The sequence below is a fragment of the Heterodontus francisci genome, chromosome 27 (assembly GCF_036365525.1).
Source record: "Heterodontus francisci isolate sHetFra1 chromosome 27, sHetFra1.hap1, whole genome shotgun sequence".
Classification (NCBI taxonomy): Eukaryota; Metazoa; Chordata; class Chondrichthyes; order Heterodontiformes; family Heterodontidae; genus Heterodontus; species Heterodontus francisci.
Window position 1 is genome coordinate 53232571 of NC_090397.1, and position 20485 is coordinate 53253055.

Below are 20485 nucleotides of genomic sequence, written 5' to 3' on the forward strand. Positions count from 1 at the left end.
GGATGGGTAATAAATGATGGCCTCACCAGCGACACCCACATCCCATGAACAAATAAAAAAAATTTGACGGGGCTCACTCTGGAATGGGGAGCGCTAGGTCAACAAATCAAAGGATAGTGTCATTGCTATCTATGGAGATTCAGAGTTAAGATGCAGCTGGGCTGACATTCCTAGGTGTGGTTGCAAAGAGAGAGCTTAAAAGAGGGAGCTTCAAAGGATATGTGTGCTGGAGAGGGCTTTGGAGGTAAGAAAGTGATGGTTGCCATCTGACACGTGCATGCCACTCATCTTGCCAGATCTCAAAAGATCACTGAAGCATTTCCTGCACTGGATCCACGTCCTCCGCATCACAATCCGGCTACTCACCTCCTCCGCAACCTCCCACCAAGTCTGTTTCATTAGACTGGCTAGCCTCCACCTGCCATCCTTCGGAAAGAGAACATGCCTCCATGGCCCCACAGCTTGCAACATCACCTCAAGTGCCGCATCCTTAAATCGTGAGGCTGCCTTTTCCCTCCTGGCATCAATCTTCCTCCCCCTTACCCTCAATCGAGCTTCTGACCTCTCCTCCTGCCCACTTCTCCAAATTGGGTGCCAAACCTGGAGGCACCCTCTTAATTGGCTGGCCCCTGGAAAATTCACCTGGAACAGCCGCTACTCGCAAGGTCGGGTTGCCGATCCATATCTGGTCCTGACAGTCCATCAGAATCTAAGTCCATAAGATTCCGACCAGTGTTTCACTGTGCTATCTCTTTCTTCAGTCTCTATGTTTCACTGTGCTGTCGGCTTTCTCTGTTCATTTTCTCATTGTTTTACTCTGTTGCCTTTTTGTTTTTCTGTTTGTTTGTTTATTGTCCCTTTTCCAATTTAAGTCTTCAACATTTTTTTCAGAAACACGTGAAGACCGGACAAAGCGACTCTTCAGGCATTACACAGTTGGATCCTATGACAACTTTTCATCTCACAGGTAGGAGACTTTATTTACTTTGTCAGGAGATATTTTACGCTGAGCATGGTGAAGACATGATATTGTTGGGTTCCAGTGCAAGCCAGACTCATGCAATGACTGTGTGCTCCCGCACTGGCTGTATGGGTCCTATAGGACATGGCCATGGGGCTGATACAACCCATTAACTACAGAATATGGCATTGAAATTGGTCTTCACCAGTGGCACCAAACAAACTCATTGCAAATCTGCATCCTGTTTTACATTGCCCTGACTTTACTTTTTGCAGTGTAAGCCATACTGATAATTTACTATGTACGGTATCGCTACTGGTGAACATTGATTTCACTCTCTATTAGTCCTGACTGTGCCGAAGAAAGCACACAAGGATGGCTGGTGTGAGATGTTAAAGTGACACAATGGTGAACTAGGTTCATACACTTCTGATAATAAAATCAAAATACTGCAGATGCTGGAAATCTGAAATAAAAAAAAGAAATGCTGGAAATACTTAGCAGGTCTGGCAACATCTGTGGAGAGAGAAGAAGTTCTGATGAAGGGTCACTGACCTGAAAAGTTAACTCTGCTTCTCTCTCCACAAATGCTACCAGACCTGCTGAGTATTTCCAGCATTTCTTGTTTTTATTTCATACACTTCTGAGTTCACATTGAAGTAAAATGTTGACATAGAATACAGGTGTAGAGGGAGCATTACTATGTATCTAACTCATGCTATACCTGCCCTGGGAATGTTTGATGGAGCAGTGTAGATTTACTCATATCTAACCCATGCTGTACCTGACCTGGGAGAGATTGATGGCGGGGGGGGGCGGGCGGGCGGGAGTGTAAAGGAAGCTTTACTCTGTATTCAACCTGTGCTGTACCTACCCAGGGAGAGTTTGAGGAGACAATGTAGAGGAAGCTTCACTCTGTGTCTGACCTGTGCTGTACCAGGGAGTAGTTGGGTAGGAGCGGTTAAGGATCTGAAGAAAAGATGTAGGTGAGGTTGAGGGATATGGGGAGAAGCTGGATAAGTAGATTTGAGGATATGAGAAGAATGAGCATAGGTGGGGTTGAAGGATAGGGGGAGAAGCTGGCTAGGTGGGGTTGAGGGATATGAGGAGAATGTGGTTAAGTAGGGTTGAAGGATATGGGGAGAGGGTGGGTAGAAGGATGTGGGGCAAATGTGGGGTTGTAGGATATGGGGAGAAGGTGGGTTTGAAGGATATGGGGAGAAGGTGTGTAGATGGGGTTGAGTTTTATGGGGAGCAGGTGGTAGGTGGTGTTGAAGGATATGGGGAGAGGTGGGTCAGTGGGATTGAAGGATATGAGGGGCAGGTGGGTAGGTGCCTGTGTTGCTAAGCTACTGTGAATAAAGTCACTAACAGACTTGCTTCCAGGGTAGACGGCAGCATCCCAACTAACTGCCACAAGTACAGTGCGAGGTAGTTACAAGGGTTTCATCAAATTACTTGCATTTCACTGCTCTGTGCCTCAGAATCAGGAATTTTGTGACCCGGCTTACATCAGCAATTTTTCAACTTGTTGCACAACTCAGGCTGTAAGAAAATAGGCTGAAGAATTTTGTCTTAACTACTGGATTGCAGGGGCAAAATATGAACAATTACCACACCATGCCACTAAGCCATGCGCAGACGGTCCAAGGTTCAAACGCTTGTCTGTGCTGATTTAGGTTATCTGTGCCAAAGCAACAGTAATGGCTGCAATTAGCCTCAGAATTCCTGGGTTAGGGAGGCATCAAATCAGCCAGGCTGCCTGATCCAGGTCATTGCTTAGTTTTCCCTGGCTGAAAATAATCTTGTGTGTGTGCGTGTGTGTGTGTGTGTTGGTTAAGGACAACACCAGGCTTGTTGTACTGTCCTGCATAGTAAAATAGCCCATTGACTACCTTGTTGGGGCTCAAATGAAGAATGGTTGGGTGGGTGAACTTCTGGGGAGCTGTTAGCGCATGTGGAACCTCTATCTTACCAAGTGTCAAAGCTTCCAGGAGAGGCGGGGAGAAAATTGGTAAAATATCCCCAATTTTGAGAGTATCAAAAGAGGACCATGGTGGCCCCCAAGGGTAGGCACTCCTGCACTGGCATCTGAAAGGATGGCTTAGCCCCAATAGTGCAATGAGAATTCCTCCTCCTAATCTCAAAAGGCTATAGACACAGGAAAAGCTTGCTGGGTCTGTAGCATGCTCAACTGGGATTGTAATATCCAATTGGGGCAGCAGTTCTTAAAGGGCTGCACCTTGCCATTAAAGGAAAATTAGTGTTGGTGTCAGCCATGGTTCCGTGGTAGCACACCTGTCTCTGAGTCAGAACATGGTTGATTCAAGCCCCACTCTAGGACTTGAGTATATAATCCAAGCTGACACTCCAGTGCAGTACTGAAGGAGTGCTGCACCGTCGGAGGTGCTGCCTTTCAGATGAAGAATTAAATAGAGGCTTCCTATGAATTCCCAGGTGGATATAAACGATCCCGTGGTACTATTTGGAAAAAAAGCCAGGGAGTTCTCTCTGGTGTTCTGGTCAACCCTCAACTATCATCACGAAAACAGATTAATTATCACCTCATTTGCAGTTTCTGGGACCTTGCTGTGCACAAATTAGCTGCTGCATTTCCTAGGTTACAACAATGAACTGCACTTCATTGGCTGTGAATAGTTTTGGGATATTCTGAAGGGTGCTATATAAGTGCAAGTTACTTCTTCACACACACATTAAGCTGGGAACACAGTACTGCATATACCCATTGAAATCGGTGGGTATCACAGTAACACCTGCATTCCTACTTCTTTCAAAGGACGGTTCTGTTTTAGCTAAAAACATTAGCTAGCCTTTCCTCTCCCTACCCTTGGGTGTGGTAAATTGCCTGGATACATAGAATGGATTAATAAAAACAAATTAAATTGCCTATACAGCAGTTGTACAGAAGCAAAAACAAACTGGCGTAACAAGAGGCAATAATTCAAGGCAAGGAACGGATATAGCAGGGATAACTGAAACATGATTACATAAAGAACAGATTGGCCAGGTAATTGTTGTAGATTATAATATATTTAGGAAGGATACGGAAGGAAGAAGGGGGTGCTGGGATAACATAACGGCAGTAGAAAATGGAACATGACTATTATTAAGATAGAAACAAAATCCAAATGGCTTGAAATAAAGGATAAGAAGGGATCACTCCTGCTAATAGGGGTATGTTATGAAGCATCTAATAGTGGAAGGGAAATGGTGGAAGCAATATGTAAGCAAATATGTGAAGTGAGTAAATAATCATGGGAGATTTCATCTACCCCAACTAAACTGTCAAGCAGAGGTAATGAAAGGGGTAAAGGAAATGAAGCTTTTAAAATAGGCTGAATTTGATCATGGCAGTGGGGCTCCTGGCGCCGGGCCGAAAAGGCTCCTCGGCCTTTCAGAGCCACTACCCCCACACCCCCAGCGCCCCCCACCGTGCGATTCAATGGCACTCAGACAATTAAGTGCTGGTGCCATGGTCCCTGTCCCTTTAAGGATCCCGCCTCCAAGAGCTGCCAGCCAATCAGTGGGCCGGCAGCTTAGTAATATTGGCAGCGCCACCGGGAGCAGTGGCCCCTGCTGCTACTATGGAAAGCCTGGGTAGAGGCCCAGCACTGGAGCCCTGGACTAGAGGTAAGTGAGGTGGGCTCACCAGGGCCAGTCCAGCATGCCCCATCGATGGTTGGCGGAGTCGGGTGGCAACTGATTGGCCACTTAAGGACCTCAATTGGCCTCTGGGCAGGAAGGCCATCTGCAGCCTTTTCCACCCCTTCATCACAGTGCGACAGGCCCTCCGCCCCCCCGCTTTCCATCACATTTCTATGGGCCACCCCCGCCTCCTTGCTTGACTCTGGGGCGCCCATTTAATTCAGCCCAGTGTGTGCAGGACACCTTTTTGATTCAGTAATTAAGAAGCCCAACCAGAAAGGACTCACTGCTGGATCTAGTGATGGGAAATGAATCAGAGCAGATAAGAGAAATAAGCATAGGGAAACATCTAGCCAATAGTGATCACAACATAATAAGGTTTAAAATAAGGCTGTGTTTGCTGACAATGCAACCACTAGGTGGCGCAGTACTGGCACACGCACAAATGCAGCCTCATCGACTGATACATCACTGTCTGCTGCACGCCAAAGAGCCACCGCAATTCCAAGTGCGGCGGATCATTTAAATAGCTGGGGTGGGCCATTTCCCCCCCCCCCCACCAATCACATGGAGGGGGCGGGCTGTCTGTCCCCTGACACCATTTTCAAAGGGCTGTTAGTCCTAATGACTAATTTAAATATCTAAAGATAGAATGAAATAAATTAAGTAAAAACATTTCTTTTACCCCTCTCCCACCCCCAATAACAATTAAATTAATTATCTGCCCTTTCCGCCCAAAAACACTTTAGGGGTATCAATTATCTGCCCTTTCTCTCCTTTACCATCTGACCTTCCCCCCCCCCCCCCCCACCCCCCCACAAACTGCATAAACTTTAAACTACAACTTTTCCCACCATCCCCTACGTCCATGACATTCATTTGACCTCATCCACCCCCCCGCCACACTGATAAACTTACCTCCTCCCCCCTTCCCCCTCCCCACCTGTGTTGCGCCTCGTTTCCCTGGACAGGAATCCAATGGTGCGAGAATGCCGGCCGCTGGGCCGAAGATTGCAGCGGGTCATCACGAGGCGATGTAGGTTTATTTAAATTAATTATTTTAATTGATTTAAATATTCAAATTGTGGTCCCAAGGCCTGGAGTGGGGAGGCTGTGACGGTGCCTCCCCGCCACCGGGAGGATCAGTCTGAGCCCTGTCGGCATCGAGGTCCATGGCGGGCCTCATCCGGAGCCAACTTCAGGCACCCCCACCACCCCTACAACGGATCCTGATATTGAGGGCTCATTAAAATCCAGCCCGGAAAGTCGAATTCCCAGTTATTACTGAAAGAATTACACCACAAGATCTAACATTGTAAACAAAAAAACTTTACTGTACAAGAGTTAAGCAAAACACTATTAACTTAACTACAATTTGGAAACATTTATATTTTAAACTTAAAATCTTAATAGAAATGAAGTTGTATGCTTTGAACTCTAAATCTCAACAGACACTCCTGTTTGACTGTTACTTCCATGCCAAAAATTTCTCTATATGTTACAGGATCTTGGAGGTTTATTCACTTCTCTTGGGACCAATCCAAACTGTACCACAGCTCTTAGGAAATCACTTCGATTTCCTTAGTTTCTCAGCTGTCTTCTGAGGTATGAGATCATCTCCCAAATCTGGACTTCCCAGCTGGAGCACAGGCCTACCTCAAAACAGAAACACCCCGGTTCCCGATGGCTTCTTGGCTCCTGAGTCCAGCTGACTTCCGAAAGCCAACTGCTTGTCTGAAGCCAACAATTGTTCAAAAGCCAACTGCTTTTCCAAAAGCCAACTGACTGGCTGTATGAGCAAACGCACAGATCAAAAAAACAACAGACACCCCCTGCATCATGTATCGCCATAGCAGGTGGTACCTGTGGGGTGTCCCAAATAGCAATTTAAACTAACTATTTCCAACTCCAAGTCTTCTCTTTGTTCTGGGAAATGATATGAATAATTTAAATCTCTGATTACGGCCAGGATTTTATGAGTCTCACGGCATTTCTGACGGCAGACTGGAAGTTGGTGGAACTTCCGCTTCCACCCTTTTTCCCATTTCGCACACAATTTTACATGCAAATTAATGGTGTGGCAACAGGCATGGCAGACACATGCAATCATGCGGCAGGGATGACTTTCACTGGTGGAACCTGCAATTACTCTGTGAAGCACCATGAACCACACGTCAATAAATCATTCTGTGTTGCAAGCCACAAGGATCAGCAGCCTGAGAAGCACATGCTGATTGGGGCCACAGAATAACGTTACTATAAATGGGACTTGGTTTACCTTCATTTTCAGTTTCCACCCAAGCACCACCTCCCCCTCAAAACTTTTTTTTTTGTGGCTGTTCCCTCTGCCAGCCCTGATTTCACCTCACAGAACCACAAAGTAGACAACACTGATCCCTCCCTTTAGGCCCCTCATGACTCTCTGTTTACATCAACCCACTACCCCCTGCAACTGCCACAGCCAGCTTCAGCATCACTAGCAACTATTACACACCTTGAACACTGCCCTCCTCCCTTGTCTGCTCCTCCACCCATCCGAGACCCCACCCTGTCCTGCACGAGTAGCCTCCCCCGCTCCTCCATGCACCCAGTAACTGCACCCTGTGTCCTTACTGGCTACCCTCCCCTGTGTCTCCATGCGCCCCACCCCCCATGCCTTCCCTGCCAACGCCTGAGAAGAATCGCCCTTGCTGGTGCCGAGCCTGGAGTCAAACATCCATTCCAATGTTGGCCTTCCTTGTGCAGATGAGTGCAAGACAAAAAACCATTGACCTCAGACACAACTGCACAAAGTTGACTGGTGTACGCAACCTTTAAATAAATGTGACCCCAGTGGCACAAGAATACCGTTCACCGCTAACTTAATCTGGCAGGTAGGACATAATTTGAAATAAGTGTAGGGTAATGAGTATTTATGGTATGGAAATGCATGCAAAGCTGCAATCTGCCACCAGGCGGAGGAACCCCGAAACACTGCAAACACGCCGCTGACTTAATTGCAACACAAAACCCGCCGTCGGAAATCCGAGAAAAAACAAATCACGCCTAACTAATCACCACGCCCACTCCACCGTCTCCATCAAGAAGTTAAGAGGGATTCCCATTGTGTAGGGTCTTTGATTTGTAACCACCCTCGGCATGTTTGCCAGTTTCTCAAATCAAGTGTTTCCATTTGTTTTGCATTAAAAAATTCAATTCCCAAATTAAAAGTTACCTCTAGAAAATTAATATAAACCATGAACCAGGTAATCATAACAGATGTCATTAAAAAAGCATCTGGAAGCTGAAAATATAATAAATAATAGACAGCATGGATTTCAAAAGGGAAGGTCATGCTTGACGAACCTTATTGAATTCTTTGAAGAAGTAGCAGAAAGAATAGATAGAATAATACAGTAGATGTAATATACTTGGATTTTCAAAAGGCCTTAGATACGGTACCACATAGTAGACTCATGACAAATGGAAAAGCATGTGGAGTCAGGGACAAGTAGCAGAATGGATAGCAAGCTGGTTACAAAACAGAGAGTAGGAATTAAAGGTATTCACTCAGACTGCCGGAAGATGGGAAGTGGTGTTCCACCAGGATCGGTGCTGGTATCATTGTTGTTCACCATTTACATAAGCGGTTTAGACTGAGAATCAGAAGTAAAATTTCAAAATTAGCAAATGACACCAAATTGGTGGGTATAATTAATACTGCTGAAGACTGTGATGAAATACAAGAAGATGTTAATAACCTTGCAAAATGGGTGTGTAACTGGTAAATTAATATCAATATAGCTAAGTGTGAGACAGTGAATTCTGTTGGGAGGAATAAGGAGGCCACAATGGAAAATAAGAGTAAAGTGGGATAGAGGAGAAACAGAATCTGAATAGAGATTCATAAATCATTAAAAGTAGTAACACAAATTAACAAGGCCATAAAAATGCAAACAAAGGGCTGTTGTTCACTTATAGAGGAATAGAATTGAAAAGCAGAGAGGTTATGTTAAGCTTGTGTAGAATCTTACTTAAATCAGACTTGGAGTACTATGCACAGTTCTGGTCTCCATATTACATAAAGGATACAGAGGCACTTCAGTACATGCAAAAAAGATTTGCAAGGAGAATACTAGGACTGAGAGGGCATAACCCTCAGGAAAAACAAACAGGCTGAGGCTCTTTTCTCTAGAAAAGTGAAGGCTGAGCTGCGACCTAATAGAGGTCTTTAAAATTATAAGGGGTTTGATGGGGTAGTTGAAGAGATGTTTCCTCTTGTAGAGAAGTCTAACAATAGAGGACACAAATATAAGATAGTCACTAATGAAATCAGTAAGGAATTTAGGAGAAACTTCTTTACCTAGAGACTAGTTAGAACGTGGAGCTTACTATCACATGGAATAGTTGAGGCAAATGGCATAGATGCATTTAAAGGGTGGCTAGATAAGTACATGAGGGAGAAAGGAATAGAAGGATATGTTTGATAGGGTTAGATGAAGTAGCGTGGGAGGATGTTTGTCTGGAGCATAAACACTAGCATGAACCTGTTGGGCCACATTCCCAACACCATTGTTATTATTAAAAACAGTGAACAGTAGCAGACCAATGATCTGTTACTAGAGAACACCACTAGCACCATGTCTCCAAGCTGAACCATGTCCATTCACTACAACCTTTTGGCTGCAGGATTGGAGCCAATTCCTAATCCAGTGTTTCAAATTTTTACTGATTCCACAAGATTCCATCTTGTGAGGAACATTATCAAAGGAGAGGAAGTGATGCTTCACTTGTACAGAGCCTTGGTCAGACCCCATCTGGAGTAGTGCATTCAATTTTGAGCACCGCACCGCAAGGATAAACAGAGTTAACTTTTCGGGTCTGTCACCTTTCATCAGATGAACTGTGTTTCTTCCTCCACAGATGCTGCCAGATCTGCTGAGTATTTCCAGAACTTTCTGTTTATATTTCAGACTTCCAGCATCTGCAGTATTTTTGCTTTCATCCTCAAGAAGGATATATTGGCCTTCGAGGGGGTGCAGCACGGACTCACCAGAATAATACCAGAGTTTAAAGGATTGAATTTTGAGAGCAGATTGCATAAATTTGATTTGTATGCCAATGAGTTTAGAATGTTAAGGGCTGATTTAAATGTGGTCCTTAAAATAATTAAAGTATTTGATAGGGTAGATATCGAGAAACTAAGCCCCTGGCCATTTAGGAGTGAAATCAGGAAGCACGTTTTCTACATAAAGGGTAGCTGAAGTCCAGAACACTCTCTGCTAAAAGTTGCTCCTATGTTTCTCTTCCTCATCTGTTTCCTCTCTATCCCTCTTCTCTTTTTATTCTTCCTCATTTCTCTCTTGTGTCAGCCATGGCTCAGTTGCCTCTAGGTCACAAGGTTTCAGGTTTAAGTCCCGCTCCGGAGACTTGAGCACATCATCAAGGCTGACATTCCAGTGCAGTATGAAGTGAGTGTTGCACTGTCGGAGGGCCATCTTTCAGATGAGACCTTAAATTGAGGCCCTATCTGCCCTCTCAGGTGGATGTAAAAGATGTCATGGTATTATTTCAAAGAAGAGCAGGGGAGTTATCCCCGGTGTCCTGGCTAATATTTATCCCTCACTCAACAGCACAAAAACAGATTATCTGGTCATTTTGACATTGCTGTTTGTGGGAGTTTGCTGTGTGCAAATTAGCTGCTGCGTTTCCAACACTACAACAGTGAATAAATACACTCCAAAAGTACTTCATTGGCTGTAAAGTGCTTTTGAGACATCCAGTGATCATGAAAAGTGCTATATAAATACGAGCTTTTCTTTTTTTCTTCAGCCCCTTCCTCAATGCTTGTGCTTTCTCCCCCCTCCCCTTTCCTCAGTACTTTAATTGTACAACCATGCCAAGCGATGTATAGATGATTGGCAGAGAGTGTTCTCAGTGGTTCTCAATTGAAGCTATGTTGAGTTATACTAAATTGAAAATTGCCAGTCAGGGAATGGGCTATGAGTAGGCCACTTTATATCTGTATGTAACTTATTGCCTACCTCCCCTCCCTCCCAACATGGAATATTTCAGAATTAATTACTTTCCATGGCAACACTCGCTGGCCCATTTTTGACTAAATACCTGAAAGCATGAGTCATAGCTGCAATAGTGCAAAATGACCAAGAAAAGAGGGAAGAATGGGAGGATAAAAGTCCTACTGGTCAAATGTGATGCCCTGGTCAGCATTTTATCTTTATCTCGAACATTCTTCAAGATAAATTGAAGGATCAAGAACTCACTGGGATTGAAGTTAGTTGAACATTCAAATTGGAATTTAGCTGAAGTGAGTTACCCTGACAACAGGCAGGGGCCTGGAGTTCTATTGAAGCCTCCTTTTATTTTAAAATGGTGTGTTGTGTCTGCTATGACTCCAATTCTTCGGCCTCATTCTCAGCTATTTCAGCTCCATTCACGGAATACTGGTGTTACCCATTTTTTATTCCTTGTAGCACTTTACACATCCCTGCATTAAATTCTATCTCCCATGTGTTAGCTGTGACTCAGTGGGTAGCTGTCTCACCTCTAAGACAGAAAGTTGTGGGTTCAAGTTCCACTCCAGAGACTTGAACCCTAAAATCTATTTTGAGGGAGTGCTGCACTGTTGGAAGTGCAGTTTTTCAGTTTAGATGTTAAACTGAGGTCCAGTCTGCGCTGTCAGGTGGGAGTAAAAGATCCTGTAGCACTATTTCAAAGCTGAGCATGGGAGTTATCCCTGGAGTCCTGATCAATATTTATCCCTCAATCAGTATCACTAAAAACAGATTATCTGGTCATCATCACATTGTTGTTTGTGGGAGCTTGCTGTGTGTAAATTGACTGTGTGATTCCTACATCACAACAGTGACTACACTTCAAAAGTACTTTTGATTGGCTGTAAAGTGTTTTGGAACATCCTGAATTTGTGAAAGGCATTGTAGAAATACACATCTTTTTATTGTTCTGTACACTTAAGTATTTGGTCCAACCAATTCTGTAATTTCTGAGCTGTGTCCTCTGATTCCACTGGATAGGTATCATCTGCAAATTTGACCACTTCGCTGACTGATTTGACCATTTCACTTTGAGTTTCTGAATAAAAGTCATCGCTGTAAGTTAACAATAGGAACAATCCCAGTACCAAGTACTGAGGCCTGTCATTCAGTATTTCCTCCCCGATCCGACATAATCCTCGAACAAATGCATGTAGTTCCTACCCTTTACCAAGTTTCTTATCCATTCCCAGGATTTGCCCTGAATCCCTGCTGCTTAACATTAAATTGATGGTTTTAGTGTGAATTTAAGGCGCACTGCCTCATAGGGCCCACAACCGTCCAATTGGACTGTCACATTCTGAAAGACGTCGAACAGATCTTTGTCTTCTCATTCCATGCTGACAGCTGCTGACTAGGTTATGTTGTACAGATAATCATCAATCCATTTTACATGGAATGGAATTAAGACTAATGGTAGTCTGTAGTTGTCTGCGTCTGTTTTGTCACTCTTTTTGAAAATGGGCCTCACCAGTGTCCATTGACTCCCTCGTAATGATTGTCAGTGCCTCACAAATCCCCCTTCCCTGCCCCAGTCTCTCTCAGCACTCTGGGATAAATGCCATCTATCCCTGGGGATTCATTTGTGTTCAGCCAGTCTAGGACTTCCATCTCTGTTATCGCAAAACCATTGATTTTCATTGAGATTTTTTGTTTGGAGAAGGCATGTTGCTCATATTTTCCCTTGTTAATATTTGGAGGACTAATCATTCAGAATATTTGGTACCTTGTGCCTGCCCTCAGTTTCAAGCTAATTTACATCTTTTATGGCTTCCACCACTTTTCTGAGTGCCCTCTTGCTATTGTGTTACTAAAAGATTATTTTTTGTCACCTACTTCCCATAGGTATTCTTTTTCACAGTTCCCTCCCCTGAATCCCTTTAAGCTTAAATTCTAAAGTGTTCTCCCTCTAAATCTCTTCTGCTCATGCTGCCCTTTAAGAAAAGATCTGGATTGGAGCACTCTACTTCATAGTCTTCTGGTCAAGCTGAAACTCTTGTTTTAGCCACAGGGTCACAAGAGCTGTGCCACTGAACACTAAATATTTATTTGAAAAATAATATGTACAGCTCCCGTCTCAGTCTGTGGTCCACTTGGTGTATTTCTGCCAGTGACAGAGTTACAACTTGCATTTATATTGTGCCTTAACATTGTAACATGTCCAAAGGCACTTCACAGAAGCATTATAAAAAGAAATTTGACACCAAGCCACATAAGGAAATAAGAGGTAGGTTTGAAGGAGAGAGAGGTAGAGAGGCAGAGAGGTTTAGGGAGGCAATTTCAAAGCTTAGGATCTAGGCAGATAAAGGCAATCTCCAAGGGTGGAGTGATTAAAATTGAGGACGAGCAAGAGGCCAGAATTGGAGGTGTGCAGATACCTTGAAGGTGTGTAGGGCTGGAAGAGGTTATAGGAGTAGCGAGGGGAATAGCCATGGAGTGATTTGAAAATGAGAATGTTAAAATAGAGGTGTTGCCAGACTGGGAGCCAGTGTAGGTCAGTAAGCACATTGGTGAAGGGTGAATGGGGCTTGGTGCAAGTTAAGATGCAGGTAGCAGAGTTTTGGATGATCTCAATTTTATGCAGGGTGGAAGATGGGGTGGGGGAAGGGCAGCCAGGAGAGCATTACACACAGTCGTATAGATACCCTAACACATTCACACCTCACTAATGTTCCCTCTAATCTGCACACGTGTGCGGCCGCGCAGCTATGGTGAAGGTACTGCACAGGCTGCTTACAAGCTATCCCCTTTAAGATACTGCACCTGCTGGGATGCACATGAAAATTTAAAGGTACCTTCTTTGGCCTCCTTGTCTCGAGGGACAATGGGTAAGCGCCTAGAGGTGGTCAGTAGTTTGTGGAGCAGCGCCTGGAGTGGCTATAAAGGCCAATTCTAGAGTGGCAGACTCTTCCACAGACGCTGCAGATAAAATTGGTTGTCGGGGCTGTTGCACAGTTGGCTCTCTCCTTACACTTCTGTCTTTTTTCCTGCCAACTGCTAAGTCTCTTCAGTTCGCCTCTCTTTAGCCCCGCCTTTATAGCTGTCCGCCAGCCCTGCCCAGTGTCACAGGACTTCATGTCACGTTTGCATATGTCTTTAAAGCGGAGACATGGACGGCCGCTGGGTCTGATACCAGTGATTAGTTCGCTGTACAATGCGTCTTTGGGGATCCTGCTATCTTCCATGCGGCTCACATGGCCAAGCCATCTCAAGCGCTGCTGCCTCAATAGGGCGTATATGCTGGGGATGTTGGCTGTCTCGAGGACTTCTGCCTTGGAGATACGGTCCTGCCACCTGATGCCAAGGATTCTCCGGAATGCGTTGAGACATCGCTCTTGGCTGACATACGTTGTCCAGGCCTCGCTGCCGTAGAGCAAGGTACTGAGGACACAGGCTTGAAACACTCGGACTTTTGTGTTCTGTGTCAGTGCGCCATTTTCCCACACCCTCTTGGCCAGTCTGGACATAGCAGCGGACGCCTTTCCCATGCGCTTGTTGATTTCTGCATCGAGAGACAGGTTACTGGTGATAGTTGAGCCTAGGTAGGTGAACTCTTGAACCACTTCCAGACCGTGATCGCCGATATTGATGGATGGAGCATTTCTGACGTCCTGTTCCATGATGTTCGTTTTCCTGAGGCTGATGGTTAAGTCAAATTTGTTGCAGGCAGCCCCAATCCTGCCAATGAGTCTCTGCAGACACTCTTCCGCGTGGGATGTTAATGCAGCATTATCCGCAAAGAGGAGTTCCCTGATGAGGACTTTCCGTACTTTGGTCTTCGCTCTAAGATGGGCAAGGTTAAACAACCTGCCATCTGATCTTGTGTGGAGGAAAATTCCTTCTTCTGAAGACTTAAACGCATGTGAGAGCAACAGTGAGGAGAAGATCCCAAACAGTGTAGTTATGAGAACACAGCCCTGTTTCACGCCACTAGGATAGGAAAGGGGTCTGATGAGGCACCGCTATGCTGAATTGTGCCTTTCATATTGTCATGGAATGAAGTGATGATACTCAGTAGCTTTGGTGGACATCCGATCTTTGTTAGTCGTCTGAAGAGATCACGTCTGCTAACGAGGTCAAAGCCTTTGGCGAGATCTATGAAGGCAACGTAGAGGGGCATCCGTTGTTCACTGCATTTCTCCTGTAGCTGGCGAAGGGAGAACAGCATGTCAGTGGTGGATCTCTTTGCTCGAAAGCCGCACCGTGCCTCAGGGTAGACACGCTCAGCCAGCTTCTGGACTCTCTTTAAAACGACTCGAGCGAAGACTTACCCCACTATGCTGAGCAGGGAGATTCCACGGTAGTTGTTGTAGTCACCGCGGTCACCCTTGTTCTTATGGAAGGTGATGATACTGGCATTGTGCATGTCCTGTGGTACTGCTCCCTCATCCCAGCATAGGCAAAGCAGTTCATGGAGTGTTGAGAGTATAGCAGGCTTGGAACTCTTCATTATTTCAGGGGTAATGCCATCCTTTTCCACTGGCTAGAGAATCGATGGCATTACTGAGTTTCGATTTTGTTGGCTGTTCGTCCAGTTCATCCATGACTGGCAGAGACTGGGCTGCATTGAGGGCAGTATCAGTGACATCATTTTCTCTGGAGTACAGTTCTAGGTAGTGCTGCATTCAGCGGTCCATTTGCTTGCATTGGTCAGTGATAGTTTCCCCTGATTCAGACTTGAGGGGGGGGCGATCTTCTTGATAGTTGGCCCAAAAGCACTCTTAATGCCATCATGCATTCCTCTGATGTTTCCGGTGTCGGAGACCAGCTGAATACGACTGCATAGGATTTGCCAGTAGTCATTTGCACAGCGCCTGGCTGTCCTTTGCTCGGTGCTTCTGGCAACTTTAAGTACTAAGGATGTTAACTCGCTGGGGGCTTTCTTGTAGTTCAGCAGTGCAGTGCGCTTAGCGGCTATGACTGGTTCCATCGCTTCAGAGTGAGATTGAAACCCGTCTGCATTCTGCTTCTCACGTTTGCCAAAGGTGGTCATTTCTGAGTCATAGATGGCATCTCTGATGTGGGCCCACTTGGTCTCTGCATACCCTGCAGGAGTGTTTTGAAGGGCTTTTTCAAGTGAATTAAGAAACTTTAGTGACAGCCGTGGGTAAGAAATTCTGTTAGTGTTGATGCGTGCACACTGCACATGTGTGCGGCCACGCAGCTATGGTGAAGGTACCGCACAGGCTGCTTACAAGCTATCCCCTTTAAGATACTGTACGTGCTGGGCTGCACATGAAAATTTAAAGGAACCATACATTGAAATAAACAAGCCGCGCACAACAAAGAAAATCTAAAGGGATCATTGACCTTCACACACAATCCCATGCACACCCTCACACACTCAAATTGATACCCTCATACACAATGCCTAACACACTGTCAGTCGCATGTCCACTGTTACGCCAGTGTGCTTTGTTGAATGATAATTTTCTTTAATCTACTGACTGGCGATCTGAATTTATATTTTTTAAAGACATTTTAAAAAGACAAGCTGCCAGTAAAGTCATCCTTTCAGCTTAAATTGATCACCTAGTTTGCAAAACTGTATTCTACATTGCAAAGGACTGTGAGGAGGGAAACCAAATGTCTGCTAATTACCCAGCAAGAACCAAGACCCAGGAAGTTTAAAGGAACTATCCGTTCTGTCAGCAAGCAGAGAAATGCTGCTAACTGCTATTTTTGAATGTCTGAATGATTGTCATGTGACAAGCCCCTCCCCATCTGTGGTTTTAAGCTGGTGTTTTCTCTGCAGCAGAGGAGAAGCAACTGGACTCTGACATGAGCAGACCGTAGCTTGAAAGCTTTCAAATCCTGTTTGTTGACTTTGCATACTCCGGCTACAATCAGAAACCCCCATTGGAGGAAATCATCTGCTTCACTATTTCCACAAGACTCACCGAATCAGTAATCTACCTCTTCAAACTAAAAGCCTCAGGGCCACTGAATTCAGCTAGAAGCCAGCCGAATCACCAAACTTCACATACTGTATACCTTTTTAATGGACTCTAACTCAACCACACTACCTTTCCCCACTCTGTAACCTATTTGTGTGTGTGTAAACCTCTAGTGTGTGTGTGTGAAAGTTGGCGCGTTATTTATTATTTTCATTCAGTTTAGGTGCAACAAAATTAACCACTTTCTTTGTTAACTCAAGAAAACCTGTCCAATTGATTTTTGTTATGATCATAGCAAGTAAGTAATCAAACACCTACTGAATAGGCCAGTGCATCCACTTTAAGAAAGAATTAAACCTGTTGTGGTCAAACAAGGAGAGGGAAAAGAGGGAAGCCCTTCAACCCTTCCTCACTTGACCATAACAACACCCACACATGCACACCCTCACACACAGTCACTTTTACACCCATACACATGCACCACTCATAGACATCACAAACACACCCTCATGCACAATCAAATACATACCCTCACACATGTCACATATACACCCTCACAATCGCATACACACCCTCACAGATACTCAAATACAGACCCTCACACACTGGCAAATACCCTCACACACAGTCACAGACACACCCTCATGCACAGTCAAATACATACCCTCACACATAGCCTCACACACTGGCATATACACACCCTCACACACAATCACACACACACCTTTATGCATGATCAAATACATACCCTTACACACATTCACATATACACCCTCACACACACACGCACACATTCACATATACACCCTCACACACTGTCGCGTACTATCCTCACACACCTCCATACTGAGTCACATATACACCCTCTCACAATCACGTATATATTTTCACACATAGTCACAAACACACCCTCATGCAGTCAAATACATACTCTCACACACTGGCACATCTCCTCACACACAGTCACATATACACCCTCGCACACTGGCAAATACCCTCACACACAATCACATATAATACACCCTCACACAGAGTCACATACAAACCTGCATAAACAGTCAAATACATACCCCCACACACGCCCTCAGATACTGGCAAATACCCTCACACACAGTCACAGATACCCTCACACAGAGTCATGTACACCCTCAAAACATTCAGATATACCCCACACTACTTATAGCATCTGTGGAGAGAGGTAGACAGAGTTAACATTTCAGGTCAGTGGCCCTTCATCTGACAACCTGAAACGTTAACCCTGTTTCCCTTTCAACAGATACTGCCAGACCTAGCTTTAGACTAGCTCAGACTCTAGCTACTTATAGCACTCTGATACATACCACACTCCTCACTTTACACACTTATACTCCCACACCCCTCACTATAACTCTCTGATATCCTCCACACCTCTCATTGTAACACTCTGATATAACCCATATCCCTCAATGTAACACTCTGACAGACCCCACACCCCTCACTGTAACACTCTGATATACGTGACACTGTAACACTCTCCAATATAACACACCCCCCTCATTGTAATAATCTGCTATAACCTGTAACCCCCACTGTAGCACTCGATGATATATCCTACACTCCTCACTGTAACTCACTAATAGACCCACACCCCTCACTGTAGCATTCTTTGATATACCAATACTACTCACTTTAACATAACAGACAGAATTTCTCAGGTTTATGTTTATGATATCAACATCTATTTGTGTTTTAAAAAAAAAGTATTTGCATTTATATAGCAGCTTTTTCAAGATGTCCCAAAGCCGTTTACAGCCAATGAAGTACTTTTGAAGTGTAGTTACTTTTATAATGTAGGAAACATGACAGCAAATTTGTGCACAGCAAGTTCCCACAACCAGCAATGAAATAATGACTCGATAATCTGCTTTAGGTAATAAAAACAGAAAATGCTCAGGAAATACTCATCAGGTCTGGCAGTATCTGTTGAAAGGGAAACAGGGTTAATGTTTCAGGTTGTCAGATGAAGGGTCACTGACCTGAAATGTTAACTCTGTCTACCTCTCTCCACAGATGCTGAGTATTTCCAGCATTTTCTGTTTTTATTTCAGATTTCCAGCATCTACAGTATTTTGCTCTTGTAATCTGGTTTAGGCAGATAAATGTTAGCCAGGACAATGGGAGTACTCAACCGTTCTTTAAAATGGGAAGACAGACGGGGCCTCAGTTTAAGTCTCATCCAACAGATGGCACCTCCGACAGTGCAGCACTCCCTCAGTACTGCACTGGAGTGTCATGCCTAGATTATGTACTCTAGTCTCTGGAGTGGGACTTGAACCGATAATTTCCTGACTGAGTCGAAAGTGCTATCAATAGAAACAAAGCTGAAATTTGTTCATAATTTTTAAGGTAAAACTAATCCTCAAAATAATGACAATTATATGCTATTCAATAATTCATCAGGAATCAATGAACAATTTTTGTCTGTCACATTCTTGCTTGTGAAGTAAGCAAATGGAATTAGTTGATCATATGACTGATAGTAATCTTGATGAATGCTGTTTATTGGGGTAGGCCGCTTGCTTATTTGTTGTGTGGTGTTGTAAGGGACTATTTGTCTGTTTGAAATGTACATTTGAATTGCTTATTTTCTGCCTCTATTCTGAACCACCAATTACTACGCAACATAGGCTACAACTGTTTATGAAGCAAATCTCTGTAAGCTGGCCTATGGATAGATTGTGTATGTGATAACTATTAAATTTTCTGCTGCTGGCTTGCTAATTGTTCACACTCGCACTAGTGCTTGCCGCAGACGAGAATCAGCTTTTTTTTCTCTGTGGCAGCGTGTGTATGTGAGTGCCTCCTGGAGCCTGTAGGAAGTTCCCTTGCATGTAACTAACACCCAGCAGCTGGCTTGTGTTAGAGACGTCAGACTGGAACGTTAGATCAGCACTTGCTTGATTTTTTTTTCTTTGTGCATTATGCAACAGGCTATGTGGAGGGGGGAGGAAAGAGGTGGTTGGGATGGGGTTTGTATGGAGGAGGGGGAATAAGAAATGCATGCTGCTGGAGTGACTGAGGTGTGTGTGTGTGAATGTGTGTCTGTGAATGTGTGTCTGTGAATGTGTATGAGTGTGTGTGTGTGTGAGTGTCTTAGACAGCAAGCAACCCAGCTTTATTTTATTAACTCCAGCCTCTGTGCAGAAGGGAAAAAAACACACACGCACATATACACACACACATGCATACATACGCACATACACATACATACAATCAAGACTTTGCTGCTGCTGCTGAATGCTGGTGATCACCTTTTGAAGATGGTTGTGAAAAGTAACCCAGCGCCCCTCTTGTCTTTCTCTCACAGTGATTATGTCATCGAGGAGAAGACAGCAGTGCTTCAGAAGAAGGAGAACGAGGGATATGGCTTTGTCCTCCGAGGAGCTAAAGGTGGGATTTGCTGCATTCCTGATTCCCTTTCTTTCCTTTGTGAAACACCCAGGCACATACGGAGCTGGAGTTATAATGTTACACAGCTGATGGAGAATTTGTTTTTTGCCTTGAGAATTTTTCACACTGCTTCTGTCATCCCTTGTGAATCCATCCAGTTTAACAGCTTGTTTCAGTGTTGCTAGCTTAGTCTCTGCATCTTCAATCTTTGTCATACTTGCAACATGATGAGGAACCATTGTTTTAGCCGTGTTGTACAGATGGGCAGGGTGAATTCATGCTTCACCATGGACAACGTTCTATTCATCGTGTTCCTCATTATTGCAGGCAGCAAGACTGCAGCTAGATAGGGACAACATAATGGCCAGTTGCATCGATGCTAAAAACTAACTGTTATGCCAAACACTATTGTAAAAATATGGTTGACACATTTCCCTGTTTTGCAAATATTTCAGGGCAAACCATGCAACTGTTGGAGA

At 44.4% G+C, this 20485-nt stretch overlaps 1 protein-coding gene across 15 annotated transcripts in view; it reads left to right on the forward strand.

Annotated features, from left to right (window-relative positions):
- shank3a (SH3 and multiple ankyrin repeat domains 3a) overlaps positions 1-20485 on the forward strand; it is a 1286992-nt gene that overhangs the window by 896458 nt on the left and 370049 nt on the right. For 14 of the 15 annotated variants that reach the window (XR_010977672.1, XR_010977671.1, XR_010977670.1 and 11 more), the window contains 2 exons: positions 892-967; positions 19924-20006. Coding sequence is in view for 12 of the 15 variants with exons in the window: in XM_068059355.1 (XP_067915456.1) it covers positions 892-967; positions 19924-20006 (159 nt within the window). In the remaining 3 variants the exon portion in view is untranslated. The remainder of the gene's footprint in view (positions 1-891; positions 968-19923; positions 20007-20485) is intronic. The other variant, XM_068059354.1, reaches the window with a different exon arrangement.